The following is a 23,312-nucleotide window of genomic DNA, read 5'->3' on the forward strand; positions in this document are numbered from 1 at the left end:
GTCAATATCGTTACAGCTACTACCTGTCGTGCTACTACTTGTCCTTGTACCTGTCGTCGTAGCGGTAAGCTGTTCCTGTTAGCTATTTGTAGTTTGCTTTCTCCTAGCTCTTTTGTTTCGTGTTTTTCTTGTTAGCCATTAGCTGTTTCCAGTTTGTTTCTGTTTGCTGGTTCCTGTTTTCAGTTTTGGCTATTCATAGTTCCTGGTTTTGTCTTTTCTTTATTTTTACTTTTGGACATTAAACCATGTTTTCTTTTACCAAGCCTGCCTTCTCTGCATCTTGGGGTTCGTCACCAACAACAAACTCTGACGACAGAACAATCCAGCCTCCTAACACGAAACCCGCAGAGATTTCTATGGCAGAGAGACTTAACATTGCTTTATCATTGATGGCCGAATCAAAAAAAAGCTTTGCCTCTTTTTGTGATCCCTCCCACCCATCCCTGTCCTGTGTTGGCTTCTCGGGGGACGTCTGGGATCCGTCCCTTGAGGGGGGGGTTATGGGTGGCTGTGCAGCTGGGGAGGCACAGCTACTTCTCACCCCATTGGGTCTGCAACAGACGGCGCCATCATCTCAAGTGGGTCTGCAACAGACGCCACCATCATCTCCGGTGGGCCGGCCGACGCCGCCATCATCTCCGGTGGGCCGGCAGACGGCGCCATCATCTCCGGTGGGCCGGCAGACGACACCATCATCTCCGGTGGGCCGGCAGACGACGCCATCATCTCCGGTGGGCCGGCAGACGCCGCCATCATCTCCGGTGGGCCGGCAGACGCCGCCATCATCTCCGGTGGGCCGGCAGACGCCACCATCATCTCCGGTGGGCCTGCAACCTACGGCGTCCTCCTCTCCGGTGGGCCTGCAACCTACGGCGTCACCATCCTCCCTCTCCGGTGGGCCTGCAACCTACGGCGTCACCATCCTCCCTCTCCGGTGGGCCAGCAGCAGGCGGCGCCACCATCCTCCCTCTCCGGTGGGCCAGCAGCAGGCGGCGCCACCATCCTCCCTCTCCGGTGGGCCAGCAGCAAGCGGCGCCACCATCCTCCCTCTCCGGTGGGCCAGCAGCAGGCGGCGCCACCATCTTCCCTCTCCGGTGGGCCAGCAGCAGGCGACGCCACCATCCTCCCTCTCCGGTGGGCCAGCAGCAGGCGGCGCCACCATCCTCCCTCTCCGGTGGGCCAGCAGCAGACGGCGCCACCATCCTCCCTCTCCGGTGGGCCAGCAGCAGGCGGCGCCACCATCCTCCCTCTCCGGTGGGCCAGCAGCAAGCGGCGCCACCATCCTCCCTCTCCGGTGGGCCAGCAGCAGGCGGCGCCACCATCTTCCCTCTCCGGTGGGCCAGCAGCAGGCGACGCCACCATCCTCCCTCTCCGGTGGGCCAGCAGCAGGCGGCGCCACCATCCTCCCTCTCCGGTGGGCCAGCAGCAGACGGCGCCACCATCCTCCCTCTCCGGTGGGCCAGCAGCAGGCGGCGCCACCATCCTCCCTCTCCAGTGGGCCAGCAGCAGGCGCCACCATCCTCCTCTCCGGCGGGTCCTCTCACGCCGGCGGACGAGCCGCCTCGCCAATTGCGGCGGCATTCAACTCGCCGTCGCCACCTAACTCTTCCCCGCTGGTTGCAGGGACACTTGGCCTGGTGGCCCACCTCCTTGTCCTCCCTCCGCCCTCCCGTGACTTTGGACTGTTTTTTTGTTTTTTTTGGGGGGGGGGGATTTTCTAAAACGTCTGGTATCCGTTATGGGAAAAGGGGCTACTGTCAGGCATGTCCCTGACAGTTTGGTTAAGTTAGTTTTTCCTCTGTGTTTTATTTCCTGTCAGCACTCTTATTTTGGTTCAGTTTCCTGTTTGTCTCTCTGAGTGCTGTGGCTGATTGGCACCTGGCCACACCTGTTGTCAATCAGCCAGCTGCTATTTATACCTGCCCTGCCCTCCAGTCACTGCTGGATTATTGTCATTTCTACCTGTCATGTCTATCGTTACAGCTATTGCTTGTCCTTGTACCTGTCGTCGTAGCGGTAAGCTGTTCCTGTTAGCTATTTGTAGTTTGTTTTCTCCTAGCTCTTTTGTTTCGTGTTTTTCGTGTTAGCCATTAGCTGTTTCCAGTTTTTTTCTGTTTGCTGGTTCCTGTTTTCAGTTTTGGCTATTCATAGTTCCTGGTTTTGTCTTTTCTTTATTTTTACTTTTGGACAATAAACCATGTTTTTTTTTTACCAAGCCTGCCTTCTCTGCATCTTGGGGTTTGTCACCAACCACAAACTTTGACAATTACTTATGGAGTATATAGTGAATACATTGAGAACAGGAAGTGAACACAATTCTTTAACAACTGCTATGTAAAGGAAAAGGGGTAGGATTAAAAAGTCTGCTTCTTCCTACTCCTTTTCCAACATGTTGAATAGAGAAACTGGAAATTGTGATGTATCATGTTGGTTGTATGCATGCATGTGTGATGCATCATGTTGTATGCATCATGTCGTATGCGTGATGCATGTCGTATGCATGCATGCGTGATGCATGTCGTATGTATGCCATACTTGCCAACCTTGAGACCTCCGATTTCGGGAGGTGGGGGGTGGGGGCGTGGTCGGGGTGGGGCGTGGCGTGGTTGGGGGCGTGGTTAAGAGGGGAGGGGTATATTGACAGCTAGAATTCACCAAGTCAAGTATTTCATACATAAATATATACAGGTAAAAGCCAGTAAATTAGAATATTTTGAAAAACTTGATTTATTTCAGTAATTGCATTCAAAAGGTGTAACTTGTACATTATATTTATTCATTGCACACAGACTGATGCATTCAAATGTTTATTTCATTTAATTTTGATGATTTGAAGTGGCAACAAATGAAAATCCAAAATTCCGTGTGTCACAAAATTAGAATATTGTGTAAGGGTTAAATTTTGAAGACACCTGGTGCCACAAACTAATCAGCTGATTAACTCAAAACACCTGCAAAGGGCTTTAAATGGTCTCTCAGTCCAGTTCTGAAGCCTACACAAACATGGGGAAGACTTCAGATTTGACAGCTGTCCAAAAGGCAACCATCGACACATTGCACAAGGAGGGAAAGACACAAAAGGTTTTTGCTGAAGAGGCTGGCTGTTCTCAGAGCTCTGTGTCCAAACACATTAATGGAGAGGCAAAGGGAAGGAAAAACTGTGGTCAGAAAAAGTGTACAAGCGATAGGGATCACCGCGCCCTAGTCAAGATTGTGAAAAAAAAACCATTCAAAAATGTGGGGGAGATTCAGAAGGGGTGGACAGCTGCTGGAGTCAGTGCTTCAAGATCCACCACCAAGAGACGCTTGAAAGACATGGGTTTCAACTGCCGCATACCTCGTGTCAAGCCACTGTTGACCAAGAAACAGCGCGAAAAGCGTCTCACCTGGGCTAAGGAAAAAAAGAGCTGGACTGCTGCTGAGTGGTCCAAAGTCATGTTTTCTGACGAAAGCAAATTTTGCATTTCCTTTGGAAATCGAGGTCCCAGAGTCTGGAGGAAGACAGGAGAGGCACAGGATCCACGTTGCCTGAAGTCTAGTGTAAAGTTTCCACCATCAGTGATGGTTTGGGGTGCCATGTCATCTGCTGGTGTCGGTCCACTCTGTTTCCTGAGATCCAGGGTCAACGCAGCCGTCTACCAGCAAGTTTTAGAGCACTTCATGCTTCCTGCTGCTGACCTGCTCTATGGAGATGGAGATTTCAAGTTCCAACAGGACTTGGCGCCTGCACACAGCGCAAAATCTACCCGTGCCTGGTTTACGGACCATGGTATTTCTGTTCTAAATTGGCCCGCCAACTCCCCTGACCTTAGCCCCATAGAAAATCTGTGGGGTATTGTGAAAAGGAAGATGCAGAATGCCAGACCCAAAAACGCAGAAGAGTTGAAGGCCACTATCAGAGCAACCTGGGCTCTCATAACACCTGAGCAGTGGCAGAAACTCATCGACTCCATGCCACGCCGCATTAACGCAGTAATTGAGGCAAATGGAGCTCCAACCAAGTATTGAGTATTGTACATGCTCATATTTTTCATTTTCATACTTTTCAGTTGGCCAACATTTCTAAAAATCCCTTTTTTGTATTAGCCTTAAGTAATATTCTAATTTTGTGACACACGGAATTTTGGATTTTCATTTGTTGCCACTTCAAATCATCAAAATTAAATGAAATAAACATTTGAATGCATCAGTCTGTGTGCAATGAATAAATATAATGTACAAGTTACACCTTTTGAATGCAATTACTGAAATAAATCAAGTTTTTCAAAATATTCTAATTTACTGGCTTTTACCTGTATATATTTATATATAGATATCTAAATCCTGAAAATATGCAAACAAAACTGTGTTTAGATAATTGATACTTCAAACTTGCATAAATAAATATTAAGGAATATAACATAACTTGGCTTCTGAGAGTTTCAAAATGTAATGAATAAAATGCTAAAGTTGTTGATAAACAAGCAATTATTTTAATAATTAAATATGGTCATTTTAAATGAATTATTATGATAATTTAAAATCAATTATTTCAAATATGTTTATTTTAATGCATAATTCTATGGCTGGATGTAATAAGGAGTCAGGAAAAAATAAAAATAAAATTAATTTTGATGTTTTTAGCAAAATATAGTAAACATGTATTTAGTTTTTTTTTTTTTTTAATTAATAAATATATTTATTTTTAGGTAAGATAAACATAATAATACAATGTATCTCTTGTCTGGATGATTTAGTTCTTGTCACCCTGTTGTCCTCCCATCATGAAAAAAAGGCTGTCCTCACTCAGGTCCGCATGGAGCTGGAGGGGGCGTGGCTTCTAGCTCCAGCTGAAAATCGGGAGATTTTCGGGAGAATATTTGTCCCGGGAAGGTTTTCGGGAGAGGCGCTGAATTTCGGGTGTCTCCCGGAAAATTCGGGAGGGTTGGCAAGTATGATGTATGCATGCGTGATGCGTCATGTTGTATGCATGCAACTCAACTCAAGAAATAGCACAGTATAACCCCGCCTCTCGCCACAAGTCAGCTGGGATAGGCTCCAGTTTACACGACATATAATAAAGAAAATGAATGGACGAATAAACAGTCGATCACGTTCAATGAAACTTAAATGTCAGTTTGTTTGGCTACAACACATACCAAGTCATATGTCTTGGCAAGGTTACTTTTCGCTACAGTATATTAATACATGATTCATACCTTTGGAATCAAAATGGATTTCGGGGCCACTCATGTTGACAAGGTTGCAAGAACTTAACTAGTAGTTAGAAGTCACAAGAACTTAACTAGTAGTGAACATGTAAACACTTCACGCCCGAGCCTACTTCCTGACAAACTGGAACGTACCATTGACTGTCGACGCTCACTTGAAAACATAACGGTTACAGGTTCAACAAAGGGGGATATGGTTCATAAATTATTAAAAAATAAGACATATAAAAAGCAAAATATGATCATTTTTAGTGAATGCAAATTGAAAAGAAAGCGGTAAAGGAGTCGATGTTCCTTTTTTCCCACCCCCTCAAATGCCACAAAGTGGAACGCGCGTTGCATGGTGCTGAGTGTTGATTGGTTGAACTGATAAATCCCGCCTCCGTCAACACGGAAGTAGCTGTCAATCTTTCCGCATCAAAACCGCGCCATGTTGTTCTTCTTCTAGCAGCCCGACCTGTTGCTGTGTGGTCGTGTCGCCGTGTGCTGTCAGAGATGGCTTGTCTCAGAACCTGCTGTAAACTCCTGCTGTTCGTTGGCATCGCGGGCCTGGCGGTGCTGCTGGTGAACCATTGGCTGGCCACCAAGCAGTATCTTTTCAACAAAGACGACATCGCCAAATTGGCCAAACAACACGCGGGTGAGTTCATTACATTTCTGATTTAAAAAAAAACAAAACATGTCATATAAAATTAAAAACATGTCATCTAACTGGCGCTGGTGCACCTGGACGGCAACATGCATTCATTCTTGTTCTGTACTCTTAGGGCAAGACCATGAGCAGGCCTTCTCCAAACTGGTGGTTGAGCTCAGGAAGAGGTATGACCAACAACACCGTTTTATATTATATATATATACAGGTAAAAGCCAGTAAATTAGAATATTTTGAAAAACTTGATTTATTTCAGTAATTGCATTCAAAAGGTGTAACTTGTACATTATATTTATTCATTGCACACAGACTGATGCATTCAAATGTTTATTTCATTTAATTTTGATGATTTGAAGTGGCAACAAATGAAAATCCAAAATTCCGTGTGTCACAAAATTAGAATATTACTTAAGGCTAATACAAAAAAGGGGATTTTTAGAAATGTTGGCCAAGTGAAAAGTATGAAAATGAAAAATATGAGCATGCACAATACTCAATACTTGGTTGGAGCTCCTTTTGCCTCAATTACCGTATTTTCCGCACTATTAGCCGCACCTAAAAACCACAAATTTACTCAAAAGCTGACAGTGCGGCTTTTAACCCGGTGCGCTTTATATATGGATTAATATTACGATTCATTTTCATAAAGTTTCGATCTCGCAACTTCGGTAAACAGCCGCCATCTTTTTTCCCGGTAGAACAGGAAGCGCTTCTTCTACGCAAGCAACCGCCAAGGTAAGCACCCGCCCCCATAGAACAGGAAGCGCTTCTTCTTCTTCTACTGTAAGCAACCACCCGCCCGCGTAGAAGAAGAAAAAGCGCGCGGATATCACCGTACGTTTCATTTCCTTTGTGTGTTTACATCTGTAAAGACCACAAAATGGCTCCTACTAAGGGTCAGGAATCCGGTTCATGAAAAGACGCAATCTCTCCATCCGCACACGGATTACTATTTCACAGCAACTGATATTCCTGTGAACCGCACTGGATACAACGGGAGCACGTACGGTGAATATTCACACCACAGGGAATGAGAAGTCATCCTTCACTGTGGTTCTAGCTTTCCATGCTAATGGCCAGAAACTTCCACCCATGGTGATATTCAAAAGGAAGACCTTGCCAAAAGAGACCTTTCCAGCCGGCGTCATCATAAAAGCTAACTCGAAGGGATGGATGAAGAAAAGATGAGCGAGTGGTTAAGGTAAGTTTAAGTTTACGCGAAGAGGCCGGGTGGCTTTTTTCACGCAGCTCTGTCCATGTTGATATACGTATGTTTGTGATTGCACATTTGCGTACATTTTGGGAGTGAACAGAGTTGTTAGAACGCTGGTTTTTAATATATTATTAAAGTTTGACTGACCTATCTGACTTTTTTTTTGACATTCCTTTAGCGCAGTTAGATGCGGCTTACAACACCGGGCGGCTTATAGGTGGACAAAGTTTTGAAATATGCCGTTCATTGAAGGCGCGGCTTTTAACCCAGGGCGCCTTATGGTGCGGAAAATACGGTACTGCGTTAATGCGGCGTGGCATGGAGTCAATGAGTTTCTGGCACTGCTCAGGTGTTATGAGAGCCCAGGTTGCTCTGATAGTGGCCTTCAACTCTTCTGCGTTTTTGGGTCTGGCATTCTGCATCTTCCTTTTCACAATACCCCACAGATTTTCTATGGGGCTAAGGTCAGGGGAGTTGGCGGGCCAATTTAGAACAGAAATACCATGGTCCGTAAACCAGGCACGGGTAGATTTTGCGCTGTGTGCAGGCGCCAAGTCCTGTTGGAACTTGAAATCCCTGGATCTCAGGAAACAGAGTGGACCGACACCAGCAGATGACATGGCACCCCAAACCACCACTGATGGTGGAAACTTTACACTAGACTTCAGGCAACGTGGATCCTGTGCCTCTCCTGTCTTCCTCCAGACTCTGGGACCTCGATTTCCAAAGGAAATGCAAAATTTGCATGGTTGGGTGATGGTTTGGGGTGCCATGTCATCTGCTGGTGTCGGTCCACTCTGTTTCCTGAGATCCAGGGTCAACGCAGCCGTCTACCAGCAAGTTTTAGAGCACTTCATGCTTCCTGCTGCTGACTTGCTCTATGGAGATGGAGATTTCAAGTTCCAACAGGACTTGGCGCCTGCACACAGCGCAAAATCTACCCGTGCCTGGTTTACGGACCATGGTATTTCTGTTCTAAATTGGCCCGCCAACTCCCCTGACCTTAGCCCCATAGAAAATCTGTGGGGTATTGTGAAAAGGAAGATGCAGAATGCCAGACCCAAAAACGCAGAAGAGTTGAAGGCCACTATCAGAGCAACCTGGGCTCTCATAACACCTGAGCAGTGCCAGAAACTCATCGACTCCATGCCACGCCGCATTAACGCAGTAATTGAGGCAAAAGGAGCTCCAACCAAGTATTGAGTATTGTACATGCTCATATTTTTCATTTTCATACTTTTCAGTTGGCCAACATTTCTAAAAATCCCTTTTTTGTATTAGCCTTAAGTAATATTCTAATTTTGTGACACACGGAATTTTGGATTTTCATTTGTTGCCACTTCAAATCATCAAAATTAAATGAAATAAACATTTGAATGCATCAGTCTGTGTGCAGTGAATAAATATAATGTACAAGTTACACCTTTTGAATGCAATTACTGAAATAAATCAAGTTTTTCAAAATATTCTAATTTACTGGCTTTTACCTGTGTGTATGTATATATATATAAAAAAAAAGTAGCCTTTGCGCATAGCATTAATCCAACGAATCGATGACTAAATTAATCGGCAACTATTTTTTTAATCGATTTAATCGATACGTTGTTGCAGCCCTAATCACAAGTTTCTATGTACCGGTAACTGATTTTATTTGAGTTTATTTTTTATTCAAGATTTTTATTTGTTATTTTTTTTAAATAAAGGACATTATCTTCACCAGACCCGGTTGTCAATTAGATTTGATTGTTTAAAGGGTTCTTAAAACCAGGTCCAGTCCAGATTATGTATTTTTTGATTGATTGAGAAGTTTATTGACATCTTAAAGAATTGAATCCATGTAATGCTTTAAAAAGGCAAATGGATGGCACAAAAAGGCCAAAAGGCTTGTTTCCATTGTGGTCCATGTCCAGGTCGGGCTCAGCAACACACACCTTCATTAATGCACACTCAAAATGAAGGAACACAAAAACAGATTGCATATAATCTATAAACAAAATTAAATTTTCAAAAAAAGCATTTGAGAACTTCCCATCTATTTTTATGTTTTTTGGCATCATTCTCGGTTTTAACCATACAACTTTCTAAAGTTAAAAAATGCTGAATAAATGTTTTTAAAGAAAGCGATACTAAGTGAATATCTATTTTTGGCCTTAAAAATAAACCTTTTACCGAGTACTGTAATTCAATTGACTGTCAAAGAACTCTCCTAATGTAACAGAAACCACATCAAGCTTCATAAACAAACCAATCCTTGAACACATTTTTCAACTTCATTTTACTGCATATTATTGTTTGTAGTCTGCACTGGTGTAAAAACTTCTGTCATAAGGGGAGTCTTGTCTAATATTCCGGTAACCTTATGTAGCCACTCCAAGAAGGGTGATGTATAAATATGCACTTGAACGCCACTGCAAGGTAAACTCAAATTACAACCTCTCTGACAGTGCCAGATCATATCTGTGGTAAAGGTTTACATTACAATCCAGAAATCTTTTGTGTTGAATTAGATAGTGGACTAGTTTAACAACCACTTGACACACCCATTTCTGCTATTTCAACACACTTAATAATTACAGATGCATCCTTCTGAAGAACTTCAGTAAACCCACACAGGCATGTGTGTAAAAAAACAAAAACAGCTAATGGAAATGTAATTTAACGTAGGTATCCTGGACACATCCTGCCTGATGAAGACCTAGAGTGGGTGTTCATTAACGTCGGAGGCTGGATGGGCGGCATGTGTGTCCTCCACGCCTCACTTACGGAATACCTGATCCTGTTTGGTACTGGGATCGACACATCGGGACACTCGGGTGAGGACAGTAGTGTGTGACTTTATTACACCGTGACCAGAGAAAAGTTTAGGTTGGATATTGTGAGTGTATTTTTGAGATGAAAACACAATGTTTGAGCTGTCTCTCACCCCTTCTGATAGGTCGCTACTGGGCAGAGATTTCAGACACAATCGTCTCTGGCACCTTCAGAAAGTGGACAGAGGGAACCACAAAGAGTGAACTTTTCTATCCTGGTATGCATTAACTTATTTATTGGTGTAGTTATTCAATTTCCAGGGTTTTATTTAAGGCTGAAACGACGCGTCGACGTAGTCGACGTCATCGGTTACGTAAATACGTCGACGCCGTTTTTGTGCGTCGGCGCGTCGCATATTTACGTCACACTACTTTACTGTCATGGCGGAGCGCAAAGCAGACGATGCGAGCGAGGGGAAAAAAGCACGCCAAAAGTCGTCAAAAGTGTGGGAGTATTTCAATAAATGGCCTAATAATGTTGTATGCACACTGTGTCGAGCGGAAATGGCCTATCATAGCAGCACAACGGCTATGAACGAACATTTGAAAAGAAAACCCCCGACAGCGTTCTTGCCATCACCATCAACAAGTCAATCGTCCGCGTGCGTATACGTTGTCATTATTACACAAAAACATGAATGTGTCATTTGTATCTGCGTTGTAAATTCATAAACTAAAGCATCGTTTCGCTCTGAGAGGCGCGTTTGGCGTGCCTGTTCAGTGTTTACAAAGACGCGCTCCTCTTTAACGCTGTGGAGAGGTGGCGGCGGCGAGCGAGCGGCGAGGCGGGGCGCGCCGGGAGCGACGCCGCAATCGTGCCCAGGTGCGCGATCCGCGCAGTTGGAAGAGAAAAGACTTTGTGTAAAATTAAAAGATTGTAAACCTGGCAAAGCCGTCTGGCGTTCAGTCTGTCGGTCCTGAAAGAACCCCACGGCACAAGACGTGTCACAAACGCTAACGTTAATTAGTTGTGCAAATACCTTTTACAACATTAACAGTTACATATACTATGTACAAACCAACAATTAACTTTCACTTTAATCATACTATCATTGTTGTGTTATTAAGCAAAATAAGCAATACTTTTACTTTTGTTGAAATGTTTACACTGTACACTTTTTTGTATTGGATGTTTAGCTTTATGTTTGCACATTTTAGCAAATAAGCAATACTTTTACTTTTGTTGAAATGTTTACACTTGTTACAGAATATTTCCGTTTTGCACTTTTTTGTATTGGATGTTTATCTTTATTTTTGCACATTTTAAAGCAAAATAAGCAATACTTTTACTTTTGAAATGCTTATACTATTCCAGAATATTAAGATTTGCACTGGATGTTTACTTTTATATTTGCACATTAAAAAGCAAATAAGCTACTTTTAATTTTGTTAAATGTTAAAAGTTTTAAATGTTTACATTGTTACAGAATATTTTGTCATGTTGTTGTCAATGTTGACTGAGTGGCCATACTTTTTCTTTTTTGTAAATAAAAGCCATGCCTTTTGAAAAAACTGGCCTACATTTATTTTTTCCTCTTCATTTTAAATAAAAAAAAAAATCGGTAAAAGGAAAAATAATCTATAGATTAATCGAAAAAATAATCTATAGATTAACCGATTAATCGAAAAAAATAATCTATAGATTAATCGATAGAAAAATAATCGTTAGCTGCAGCCCTAGTTTTATTAAAAGGTGTTTCCCATACAACATGGCATCAAACACTGTTGGTTGCAAACAGGTGTTTTTTGTTAGATAGGATGCATATCTGAGTAGAATTGTATAATTATATTATTTAATAGGGCTTCAGCTATCGATTATTTTAGTAATCGAGTAATCTGTCGATTAATTTCTTCTATTTATCAAATAAAACACACTTTATAGTCTCAATGCGTCTTTTAGGAGAAATAGTTTAAATAAACAAGGAATTTTCTGATGACCTTTATTGTCTCTTATAAATACACACAACAATGAAACTTCACTTTTGCTCTGGTAGCATCATTATAGTCATTTTAAAAAAGAACCACAATCTCTGGTTAATTCGGGGGTCGGCAAATGCGGCTCGTTAGCGCTGCCCTCGTAGCTCCTTGGAGCTTTTTCAAAATGGAAAAAGTGTGGGGGGAAATACATTTTTTATTTTAATATGGTTTCTGGGGGAGGATCAACATGACACAAAGCTTCCTAAATGTTACAAATCCCAATGTTTATTTTAAACATGCTTCACTGATGAGAGTATTTGGCGAGCGCCGTTTTGTCCTACTAATTTCGGCGGTCCTTGAACTCACCATAGTTTGTTTACGTGGTTTATGTCACTCCTTTCTGTAAATCTAAATTTGTCCACCAAAGTTTTACGCTGTGCGTGAATGCACAAAGGTGAGCTTTGTTGATGTTATTGACTCGCTGAATTGCTAATCAGGCATATTTGGTCAGTGCACGACTTCAGGCTAATCGACGCTAACATGCTATTTAGGTTAGCTGTATGTACATGTTGTGTCATTATGCTTAATTTCTAGGTATATTTGAGCTCATTTAATTTATTTTACTTGTGACCTCTGTTTATTTAATTAATATTTGCATGTCTCATGACACATTATCTGTACCGGTATATAATATTGGACTAGATCTATCTGTTGGCGACTTGTCCAGGGTGTACCCCGCCTTCCGCCCGATTGTAGCTGAGATAGGCTCCAGCGCCCCCCGCTTCCCCAAAGGGAATAAGCGGTAGAAAATGGATGGATGGATGGATCTATCGTATTACCGTTGCGATGCGTGGATTAATTTATTTGTGTACACCACAGCTATCAGTTGTAGTCTGGAGAGCCACGCACGGAGGGTCTGATGGGGTATTCATATGGATTTTAAAATCCCCCATTATAATTATGTTATCGGCGTGCGTCACGAGATCAGCGACAAACTCTCTCAAAGTCCAAATATGGCCCAGGTACAGCTAGGTAGAGAGGTTGCGGTGTGACAGACCTCATAGTAAGCACCTCAAATGATTTATATTTATTACTTAGGTTAGGGTTAAGGTTTTCATTGTATATTAGTGCGACCCCTCCACCCCTTTTAAAGGGGACGGGCAACATGTGCATTCGTATAATTAGGAGATGCCTCGTCGAGCGGGAAACATTTATCTGGTTTGAGCCAGGTTTCGTTGAGACCAATGACATTAAGATTGTTGTCTCTAATGACCTCATTAACTAATAACGTTTTGGGAGACAATAATTTGATGTTAGAAAGCTCATATTATAGGTAGTGGGCTGTTTTGAGGAATTTTTGTTAATGGTATCCATAGAAGTGATATTATTAACGTTAAATTTAGTTTGTGTAGTGCGCCTTAAATAATTTTCATAACATCTAGGCATTGATTTGATGAAGATCTTGAGATTATTGATTGGTGCATTAAAGGTCTCTAGACATTTGAAAAATTCTCAACAAAGTACATTGTACAATAAGCAGCAATAATAGAAAATTGTATTACTATAATTGGGTCAGAAGGTACAAATGGGAGAGTTAAAGCGTGTGCTGATTTGCTAATGTCTACTCTGTGTGCCTGCAATGTTGTAATAATGATCATTACACCAGTGCTGTTTATCAAAGTAAAGACCACTTTATGGAAACTTACTTTTGCATATGATTAGGGCTGCAGCTAACGATTATTTTTCTATCGATTAATCTATAGATTATTTTTTCGATTAATCGGTTAATCTATAGATTATTTTTTTCGATTAATCTATAGATTATTTTTCCTTTTACCGATTTTTTTTTTTATTTAAAATGAAGAGGAAAAAATAAATGTAGGCCAGTTTTTTCAAAAGGCATGGCTTTTATTTACAAAAAAAAAAGTATGGCCACTCAGTCAACATTGACAACAACATGACAAAATATTCTGTAACAATGTAAACATTTAAAACTTTTAACATTTAACAAAATTAAAAGTAGCTTATTTGCTTTTTAATGTGCAAATATAAAAGTAAACATCCAGTGCAAATCTTAATATTCTGGAATAGTATAAGCATTTCAAAAGTAAAAGTATTGCTTATTTTGCTTTAAAATGTGCAAAAATAAAGATAAACATCCAATACAAAAAAGTGCAAAACGGAAATATTCTGTAACAAGTGTAAACATTTCAACAAAAGTAAAAGTATTGCTTATTTGCTAAAATGTGCAAAAATAAAGCTAAACATCCAATACAAAAAAGTGTACAGTGTAAACATTTCAACAAAAGTAAAAGTATTGCTTATTTTGCTTAATAACACAACAATGATAGTATGATTCAAGTGAAAGTTAATTGTTGGTTTGTACATAGTATATGTAACTGTTAATGTTGTAAAAGGTATTTGCACAACTAATTAACGTTAGCGTTTGTGACACGTCTTGTGCCGTGGGGTTCTTTCAGGACCGACAGACTGAACGCCAGACGGCTTTGCCAGGTTTACAATCTTTTAATTTTACACAAAGTCTTTTCTCTTCCAACTGCGCGGATCGCGCACCTGGGCACGATTGCGGCGTCGCTCCCGGCGCGCCCCGCCTCGCCGCTCGCTCGCCGCCGCCGCCGCCTCTCCACAGCGTTAAAGAGGAGCGCGTCTTTGTAAACACTGAACAGGCACGCCAAACGCGCCTCTCAGAGCGAAACGGTGCTTTAGTTTATGAATTTACAACGCAGATACAAATGACACATTCATGTTTTTGTGTAATAATGACAACGTATACGCACGCGGACGATTGACTTGTTGATGGTGATGGCAAGAACGCTGTCGGGGGTTTTCTTTTCAAATGTTCGTTCATAGCCGTTGTGCTGCTATGATAGGCCATTTCCGCTCGACACAGTGTGCATACAACAACATTATTAGGCCGTTTATTGAAATAATCCCACACTTTTGACGACTTTTGGCGTGCTTTTTTCCCCTCGCTCGCATCGTATGCTTTGCGCTCCGCCATGACAGTAAAGTAGAGTGACGTAAATATGCGACGCGCCGACGCACAAAAACGGCGTCGACGTATTTACGTAACCGATGACGTCGACGCGTCGTTTCAGCCTTACATATGATAACTCACCTTTTCCTCCTCTGCCCTGCAGGTGACACCGTGACGCACGGTATGGGCGAGGCCGCGGCCGTCCAGTGGTCCGCTGGGACGTGGATGGTGGAATACGGTCGAGGTTTCATCCCGTCCACCCTGGGTCCGGCTCTGGCAGACGCCATATTCAGCACCCAGGACTTTGTCACCTTGTACCAAACCTTCAAAGTCTACTGCAAGTCCATGGTGCTGGAGATGGGAACCATGCTCGCCGAGGCCGGCGTGTTCTAAAGGCAAGTGGTGGTGGGACAACAATGTTTGGACACCTGCACTGGAACAGTGACGTCGCAAGTTGCCGACGTGTTGTTTTGTCTTCGACGTCTGGCAATGGAGTAAATTCTTACCGTATGATCACTTTCACTGTAGAATGAACGATAATTTATATGCTTGACTTCACCAACTGACGGCAAACTATATCAACGCAAAGAAAATATTGTTCTTTTCAAACCACTCCCTCCTACATGAATCTCTTAACAGCTACTGTTTCTTCCACTACAAGAGCATTCCTTCCTAAGCTCCCTCCCCAGTTGCATAAGCAGACAATGAGGCCTTCAGGTGCTAACAAAACAGACTTGTCTTAGAAACTGGTTTTAAGAAATGAAGCACAAAAATCCTTCCAACAATTGCTCAGTGTGACCTTTTTCTGATTGAGGTGCATTTTTTTCTGATTGAATTAACATGATGTTGCTGATCTTCATGCTTTGATTAGTTGGACTGTTTAACAATGTTGGTTATGTCTCCTGTTTACTTTTTCTAAAGATGTGGTCTCGCTGAATCTTTGCTACAATTCTCAACCCAGCATCTCATCTCTGTTCAATGAATTTCGTATTACATCTGATTGTCCTCATATCAACATTTTTTATCTGAATGTATTCACAAATTCTATAACAACTTTTCAGACTGACCATGTCAGATTCTGAGTGGTTTGTGTGCGTCTGGAAGGAATAATGAACGCGGACTTTGAATGGTCTTGAGCACATATGCAAATTATGGGAATAAACATTTTTGAAAAGTATTCCAACTTTGTTGCCTCTTACATACCTGCCAACTACTCCGGTTTTCCCGTAATTAGTACGGTTTTCATCAACCTATTCCGGGTTACGGTTGCAGTGATAAAAAATACGGTTTTTCATTAATTAAAAAAAATAAATAAATTAAAAATGCGCGAGGCTACCGTATTTTCCGCACCATAAGGCGCCCTGGGTTATAAGCCGCGCCTTCAATGAACGGCATATTTCAAAACTTTGTCCACCTATAAGCCGCCCCGTGTTGTAAGCCGAGCTCATTTAATTTATTTTACTTGTGACCTCTGTTTATTTAATTTATATTTGCATGTCTCATGACACATTATCTGTATATAATATTGGACTAGATCTATCTGTTGGCGACTTGTCCAGGGTGCACCCCGCCTTCCGCCCGATTGTAGCTGAGATAGGCTCCAGCGCCCCCCGCCTCCCCAAAGGGAATAAGCGGTAAAAAATGGATGGATGGATGGATCTATCGTATTACCGTTGCGATGCCTGGATTAATTTATTTGTGTACACCACAGCTATCAGTTGTAGTCTGGAGAGCCACGCATGGAGGGTCTGATGGGGTATTCATATGGATTTTAAAATCCCCCATTATAATTATGTTATCGGCGTGCGTCACGAGATCAGCGACAAACTCTCTCAAAGTCCAAATATGGCCCAGGTACAGCTAGGTAGAGAGGTTGCGATGTGACAGACCTCATAGTAAGCACCTCAAATGATTTATATTCATTACTTAGGTTAGGGGTAAGGTTAAGGTTTTCATTGTATATTAGTGCGACCCCTCCACCCCTTTTAAAGGGGACGGGCAACAAGTGCATTCGTATAATTAGGAGATGCCTCGCCGAGCGGGAAAAATGTATCTGGTTTGAGCCAGGTTTTGTTGAGACCAATGACATTAAGATTGTTGTCTCTAATGACCTCATTAACTAATAACGTTTTGGGAGACAATAATTTGATGTTAAAAAGCTCATATTATAGGTAGTGGGCTGTTTTGAGGAATTTTTGTTAATGGTATCCATAGAAGTGATATTAACGTTAAATTTAGTTTGTGTAGTGCGCCTTAAATAATTTTCATAACATCTAGGTATTGATATGATGGAGATCTTGAGATTATTGATTGGTGCATTAAAGGTCTCTAGACATTTGAAAAATTCTCAAAGTACAATTAAAAGCCAGTAAATTAGAATATTTTGAAAAACTTGATTTATTTCAGTAATTGCATTCAAAAGGTGTAACTTGTACATTATATTTATTCAGGTGCTTAAAAAAAAAAAAATTTAAAAATGCGCGAGGCTACCGTATTTTCCGCACCATAAGGCGCCCTGGGTTAAAAGCCGCGCCTTCAATGAACGGCATATTTCAAAACTTTGTCCACCTATAAGCCGCCCGGTGTTGTAAGCCGCATCTAACTGCGCTAAAGGAATGTCAAAAAAACAGTCAGATAGGTCAGTCAAACTTTAATAATATATTAAAAACCAGCGTTCTAACAACTCTGTTCACTCCCAAAATGTACGCAAATGTGCAATCACAAACATACGTATATCAACATGGACAGAGCTGCGTGAAAAAAGCCACCCGGCCTCTTCGCGTAAACTTAAACTTACCTTAACCACTCGCTCATCTTTTCTTCATCCATCCCTTCGAGTTAGCTTTTTATGATGACGCCGGCTGGAAAGGTCTCTTTTGGCAAGGTCTCCCTTTTGAATATCACCATGGGTGGAAGTTTCTGGCCATTAGCATGGCAAGCTAGAACCACAGTGAAGGATGACTTCTCATTCCCTGCGGTGCGAATATTCACCGTACGTGCTCCCGTTGTATCCACAGTGCGGTTCACAGGAATATCAGTTGCTGTGAAATAGTAATCCGTGTGCGGATGGAGAGATTGCGTCTTTTCATGAACCGGATCCCTGACGCTTAGTAGGAGCCATTTTGTGGTCTTTAGAGATGTAAACACACAAAGGAAATGAAACGTACGGTGATATCCGCGCGCTTTTTCTTCTTCTACGCGGGCGGGTGGTTGCTTACAGTAGAAGAAGAAGCGCTTCCTGTTCTATGGGGGCGGGTGCTTACCTTGGCGGTTGCTTGCGTAGAAGAAGAAGCGCTTCCTGTTCTACCGGGAAAAAAGATGGCGGCTGTTTACCGAAGTTGCGAGATCGAAACTTTATGAAAATGAATCGTAATATTAATCCATATATAAAGCGCACCGGGTTAAAAGCCGCACTGTCAGCTTTTGAGTAAATTTGTGGTTTTTAGGTGCGGCTAATAGTGCGGAAAATACGGTATTTATAGCACCGCTGCCAAGCACGAGGCACCAGTTGCCATTGTTTCCAAACGAGCGAACGATCATGGAATCAGCCGGAGAAAAATCGCAAACGAGTCTTAAAACCGAAAAGAAAACTGCAGTCATTCCGTGAAGAATATTCAAAAGCCTATCCGGGAATAATTATCCGTTCCAAAAAGGGTGAAAACTACGCGAATTGCACCTTGTGCAGACAAGATTTTTCGATCGGACACGGAGGAATTAGCGATGTAAAAGACCACGTTGGGACAAAAGAACACAAGTCTAATGCCGTTGCTAGCGATACAAGTGGAAAACTTTCAACGTTTTTCGGATTGTAGCCACAAAAAGGTAATGACACCAATGTTATCTATTGGAATTGTTTAGTACTGTTATACTGTTAAAAGTGTTTATACTATTTATGCTTTCAAGTCCAAGTTGAAGAAATCTTGTTAAATGTTGACAGCATAACTACCAAAATACAGAAGTATGTCCTTAATATTTTTGCAGTGCTATTTCTGTTGAAAAGTTCAAATGATGACATTAGAGATGTGATGTGCCACTTTTCAAGTGTCTGATGGCTTCAATTAATTTTCATTCATTTTTCATATTTTGAATTCTTTTGAAAAGCTTTTGAAAAAAACTACATTTGAATTGTAATTCCATGCTATTGACAGGACTATTAATTTTAATGAAGTTAGCTTACCATGTTTACAGTATGATAATTGTGATAGAAATGTGAATTTTAGGCACAGAATATTTTTTACAATTGAACAAGGCAGTAGATTATACAAGCTTGGACAGAAAGTTAATAATGACACCAATTTTTTTTTTAATGGAATTGTTTAGTACTGTTTTACCATTTGTTTACTGTAAAAAGTGTTTATACTTTCAATGAACAAATTGAAGTCTTGTGAAAGGTTGACAGGATAACTGGCATTAACTGTCAAAATAATTTCAAACTATTGAAGTTAGCTTACAGAATAAACATGTCAATCAACCCATATGATTTTTGCTGTAATATTTTAGTTTTGAAAAGTCACTGTGACTGATAGAAAAGTGATGGTTTTAGCAACATTTTAACCTGTCTGAATGCTAATAATCATTTTGCGTCGGGGGCCGGAGCCTGAACCCCCCACCAGGACTTTGTCCTGGACCTACCGGGGCCTGCGGCCCCTGGACCCTGGCTACTAGGTTTTTCTGATTTCAAAATTTGGCAGGTATGCTCTTACTATGTAAAATAAAGCTTAGTCTTTGTAGGTCCTACGCTACCCCAATTCTATTTGCATACGCTGGCATACCCTAACTCAGGCATATTCAACTGGCGGCCCGCTGAACATCACCCAAAGAAGCAGTCAACCCTAAAATAGGAAAACTTAAATTGTGAAAATTGGACTTTTGGACTGGAGAACAACGTATGAATGCTCCTCGCCTAGCAAGTGCTCAAGTCGCTGTTTCCTGTCGGACTTTTTAAGCGACGGACACAGTGTTCTAGACAAGAAGCAACATTAAACTTCATCACCAAACTTGGTCAAACCTATGGAAGTAGATATTGTGCATAAAGATATTTACAGTACTTATCTTATTTTATTGAAATTGTTGACTTTGTAATGTATTTTATTTGTGGTCGTGTTGTTTTTTTAGAGCAACTCTGGGCAATGAGAGCTCATTTAATACATGTAGTGCTAAATTTGACCAGTAAGGGGTGATAACTAGTGATGGGTTGATGAGGCGTCATGAAGCGTTTCGAATACATTGCAAAACTGTATTGATACTGTGTCGATACTGTGTCACTAAATACTGACATCTGCTGGACATTAAAAATCCCTACAGGCAACCTATGGACCGACTCAACTGACACTGACGAGAAGGAGCCAGAAGGAAGCTGATGCAGAGACTGAGAGCGCAAGGGAGACGACGACGCCCGAAGCTGAAAAGCTGGAGCGGAGGAGCGAGCAGCAGACGGAAAGGCTGAAAAGCGACCCGGCAAGAGACGCATTCTTTGAAATAAAGAAGTCTAAACCTGCTCACCAACAATGTCATTCCTTGGTGGTCCTTGGAACCTGCACGACAGCAAGCGACTGTCACACTATAGTTGTTGTATGATAAATGTAACAAAAAGTTATTACAAATTTCCATGTAGTGATGGGTTGATGAGGCGTCATGAAGCGTTTCGACACATTGCAAAACTGTATTGATACTGTGTCGATACTGTGTCACTAAATACTGACATCTGCTGGACATTAAAAATCCCTACAGGCAACCTATGGACCGACTCAACTGACACTGATTTGATGCCCTAGTACAGGGGTCACCAACCTTTTTGAAACCAAAAACTACTTCTTGGGTACTGATTAATGCGAAGGGCTACCAGTTTGATACACACTTAAATAAATAAATATATTGTCATTTGTAAGTTACACGTAAGTGTGATTTAAACAAGAATAGCTAAATAAATACATTTATATATATAAAAAAATGGGTATTTCTGTCTGTCATTCCGTCGTACATTTTTTTTTCCTTTTACGGAAGGTTTTTTGTAGAGAATGAATGATGAAAAAAACACTTAATTGAACGGTTTAAAAGAGGAGAAAACACGAAAAAAATTAAAATAACATTTTGAAACATAGTTTATCTTCAATTTCGACTCTTTAAAATTCAAAATTCAACCGACAAAAAGAAGAGAAAAACTAGCTAATTTGAATCTTTTTGAAAAAATAAAAAAAATAATTTATGGAACATCATTAGTCATTTTTCCTGTTTAAGATACATTTTAGAATTTTGATGACATGTTTTGAATTGGTTAAAATCCAATCTGCACTTTCTTAGAATATTTAACAAATTGGACCAAGCTATATTTCTAACAAAGACAAATCAGTATTTCTTCTAGATTTTCCAGAATTATTTTTTAAAAGAAATTCAAAATAATTTGAAATAAGATTTAAATTTGATTCTACAGATTTTCTAGATTTGCCAGAATAATTTTTTTGAATATTAATCATAGTAAGTTTGAAGAAATATTTCACAAATATTCTTTGTTGAAAAACCAGAAGCTAAAATATTTATTATTCTTTACAATAAAAAATAAAAAAAAATGTTACTTGAACATTGATTTAAATTGTCAGGAAAGAAGAGGAAGACATTTAAAAGGTAAAAAGGTATATTTGTTTAAAAATCCTAAAATCATTTTTAAGGTTGTATTTTTTCTCTAAAATTGTATTTCTAAAAGTGATAAGAAGCAAAGTAAAAAATAAATGAATTTATTTAAACAAGTGAAGACCCATCCATCCATCCATTTTCTACCGCTTATTCCAAGTGAAGACCAAGTCTTTAAAATATTTTCTTGGATTTTCAAATTCTATTTGAGTTTTGTCTCTTTTAGAATTAAAAATGTCGAGCAAAGCGAGACCAGCTTGCTAGTAAATAAATGCAATTTAAAAAATAGAGGCAGCTCACTGGTAAGTGCTGCTCTTTGAGCTATTTTTAGAACAGGCGAGCGGGCGACTGATCTGGTCCTTACGGGCTACCTGGTGACCGCGGGCACCGCGTTGGTGACCCCTGCCCTAGTATATACAATAATATAAACCAAGTCATTTAGGATTATTTCATATCTTCATTTAAATAAAAATATATTTGTATCTTTTTTAGATACAGTCAATAAATAATGTGAACATGTATCATAACATGGAAATCTAAGAGAACGTGTTGTGGATGATTGTGGACTGGGAATTTTTTTAATTTAATTTTTTTTATACATTTTTATTAAAAAAAAAGAAAAGTTTTTCCGATGTATTACATTTTAGACGATTTCTCTTAGTTATTATTTCTCCGGCTGTAGAAAAGAGCCGCTCACAGGGCACAGAGGAGGCGTCAGTGCGACACAGTTGGCGTATCGGTCACGTGACCAAAACAGCTCATGATCGGTCACGTGACTTTCTAAAAGCGGTACGTGCACCGACACAGGGTTTTGCTCTATGAGCTCGACGCATGCGCCAATGCATCGGTTTTGCCGGACCCATCACTAGTGATAACACCACACCTTAGGTTTAATTGTGATGAGTCACTTATTGTGTGCAATGTTTAATGTCCTGTAGATGATGAATTTCTACATGCATAAACATATGTAGTTATTTGAATGTATTGACACTAAATCTTCTATTTTATCCATCCATCCATTTTCTACCCCATGTCCCTTTATTCATGTAAAATACACAATGGACGCTATGCTTTGGAAATTTTTATTTTATGTTTATATTTTCAGTCTTACAATCCGAAATGAAGGAAGAAGTGCATAGAAATAATAAGGAAAGTAATTCAAAAGAAGGAACATCAATCCTCAACTAAACTTCTGGAGCTTCTGTTTCTTCATACTGTTAACGAGCTGCACATGCTGGAATTGAGTAGTGAGGACAGAATAATCAATTCATTGCAAGTGCAGTGTGTGTACTTTGTAATTAAGTAAACAAAGTCTTAAAGGAATATAACCTGCCGAAACATCCACATTTTGATGTCCGGCCCCCGAGCCTTCGGACTCTTGAAGCTGCGTTTTCTTTATTATGTAGTAGAATAGCTCTGTCCTAACTGTACATGCATTGTACAATATTAAGAGATCGAATGCAAAAGTAGCACTAAAACAAACTAAATTACTATTGTGGCTCCACAGCATGATACTAAGAGATATAGGGACAAGCAGTAGGAAATGGATGGATGGATCATAACTTTTAATCAACATTGAATTGTTTTTCTTTCCTTGATGTTGAATGTGACTTGACTTTTGTGTGAATTATAAATGTATGTTTGTTGTTCAATTAAAAAAATTATAATAATAAATAAAAAAGTATAAACAGGAAGTCGCACTACGGCAAGTCCTGATGGACAAATCACAACTCAGGCACGCAAAGGCAGAGAACAACCGTCAAAAAGACGCCACCTTACATATTTGTATATATATAGCTTAAGAACAATAACATATTGAGACAAAATGGAACTATCTTACACAGCTATAAAAACGGCACATCAAGCCCGGGAGGCGGTGAGTGAA

At 40.6% G+C, this 23,312-nt stretch overlaps 3 protein-coding genes across 5 annotated transcripts in view; 2 read left to right on the forward strand and 1 right to left on the reverse strand.

The window, feature by feature from the left end:
• The window catches only part of galt (galactose-1-phosphate uridylyltransferase), a 104,869-nt gene extending 99,534 nt beyond the window's left edge, over window positions 1-5,335 (reverse strand). The window contains exon 1 of the mRNA XM_061980913.2: window positions 5,199-5,335. Coding sequence (XP_061836897.2) covers window positions 5,199-5,232 — 34 coding nt within the window. The 5' untranslated portion in view covers window positions 5,233-5,335. The remainder of the gene's footprint in view (window positions 1-5,198) is intronic.
• A 276-nt stretch (window positions 5,336-5,611) lies between these two features.
• Window positions 5,612-20,308, forward strand: sigmar1 (sigma non-opioid intracellular receptor 1). 2 transcript variants are annotated; one of them, XM_072915368.1, is made up of 6 exons: window positions 5,612-5,850; window positions 5,978-6,029; window positions 9,740-9,888; window positions 10,011-10,103; window positions 14,964-15,195; window positions 20,105-20,308. In XM_072915368.1, the coding sequence occupies exons 1-5, from the start codon at window positions 5,706-5,708 to the stop codon at window positions 15,191-15,193; spliced, it is 669 nt and encodes a 222-aa protein (XP_072771469.1). In that variant the 5' UTR covers window positions 5,612-5,705; the 3' UTR covers window positions 15,194-15,195; window positions 20,105-20,308. The 2 variants fall into 2 exon arrangements, with proteins under 2 accessions (XP_072771469.1, XP_061836896.2); XM_061980912.2 differs by lacking the exon at window positions 20,105-20,308 and having other exon boundaries at window positions 5,613-5,850; window positions 14,964-15,977.
• A 2,847-nt stretch (window positions 20,309-23,155) lies between these two features.
• Window positions 23,156-23,312, forward strand: part of katnal2 (katanin p60 subunit A-like 2) — a 96,016-nt gene continuing 95,859 nt past the window's right edge. For both annotated transcript variants that reach the window (XM_072915369.1, XM_061980914.2), the window contains exon 1: window positions 23,156-23,303. In XM_072915369.1, the coding sequence (XP_072771470.1) occupies window positions 23,253-23,303 (51 nt within the window). In that variant the 5' untranslated portion in view covers window positions 23,156-23,252. The remainder of the gene's footprint in view (window positions 23,304-23,312) is intronic.

Source organism: Nerophis lumbriciformis, linkage group LG20 (genome assembly GCF_033978685.3).
Source record: "Nerophis lumbriciformis linkage group LG20, RoL_Nlum_v2.1, whole genome shotgun sequence".
Taxonomy (NCBI): Eukaryota; Metazoa; Chordata; class Actinopteri; order Syngnathiformes; family Syngnathidae; genus Nerophis; species Nerophis lumbriciformis.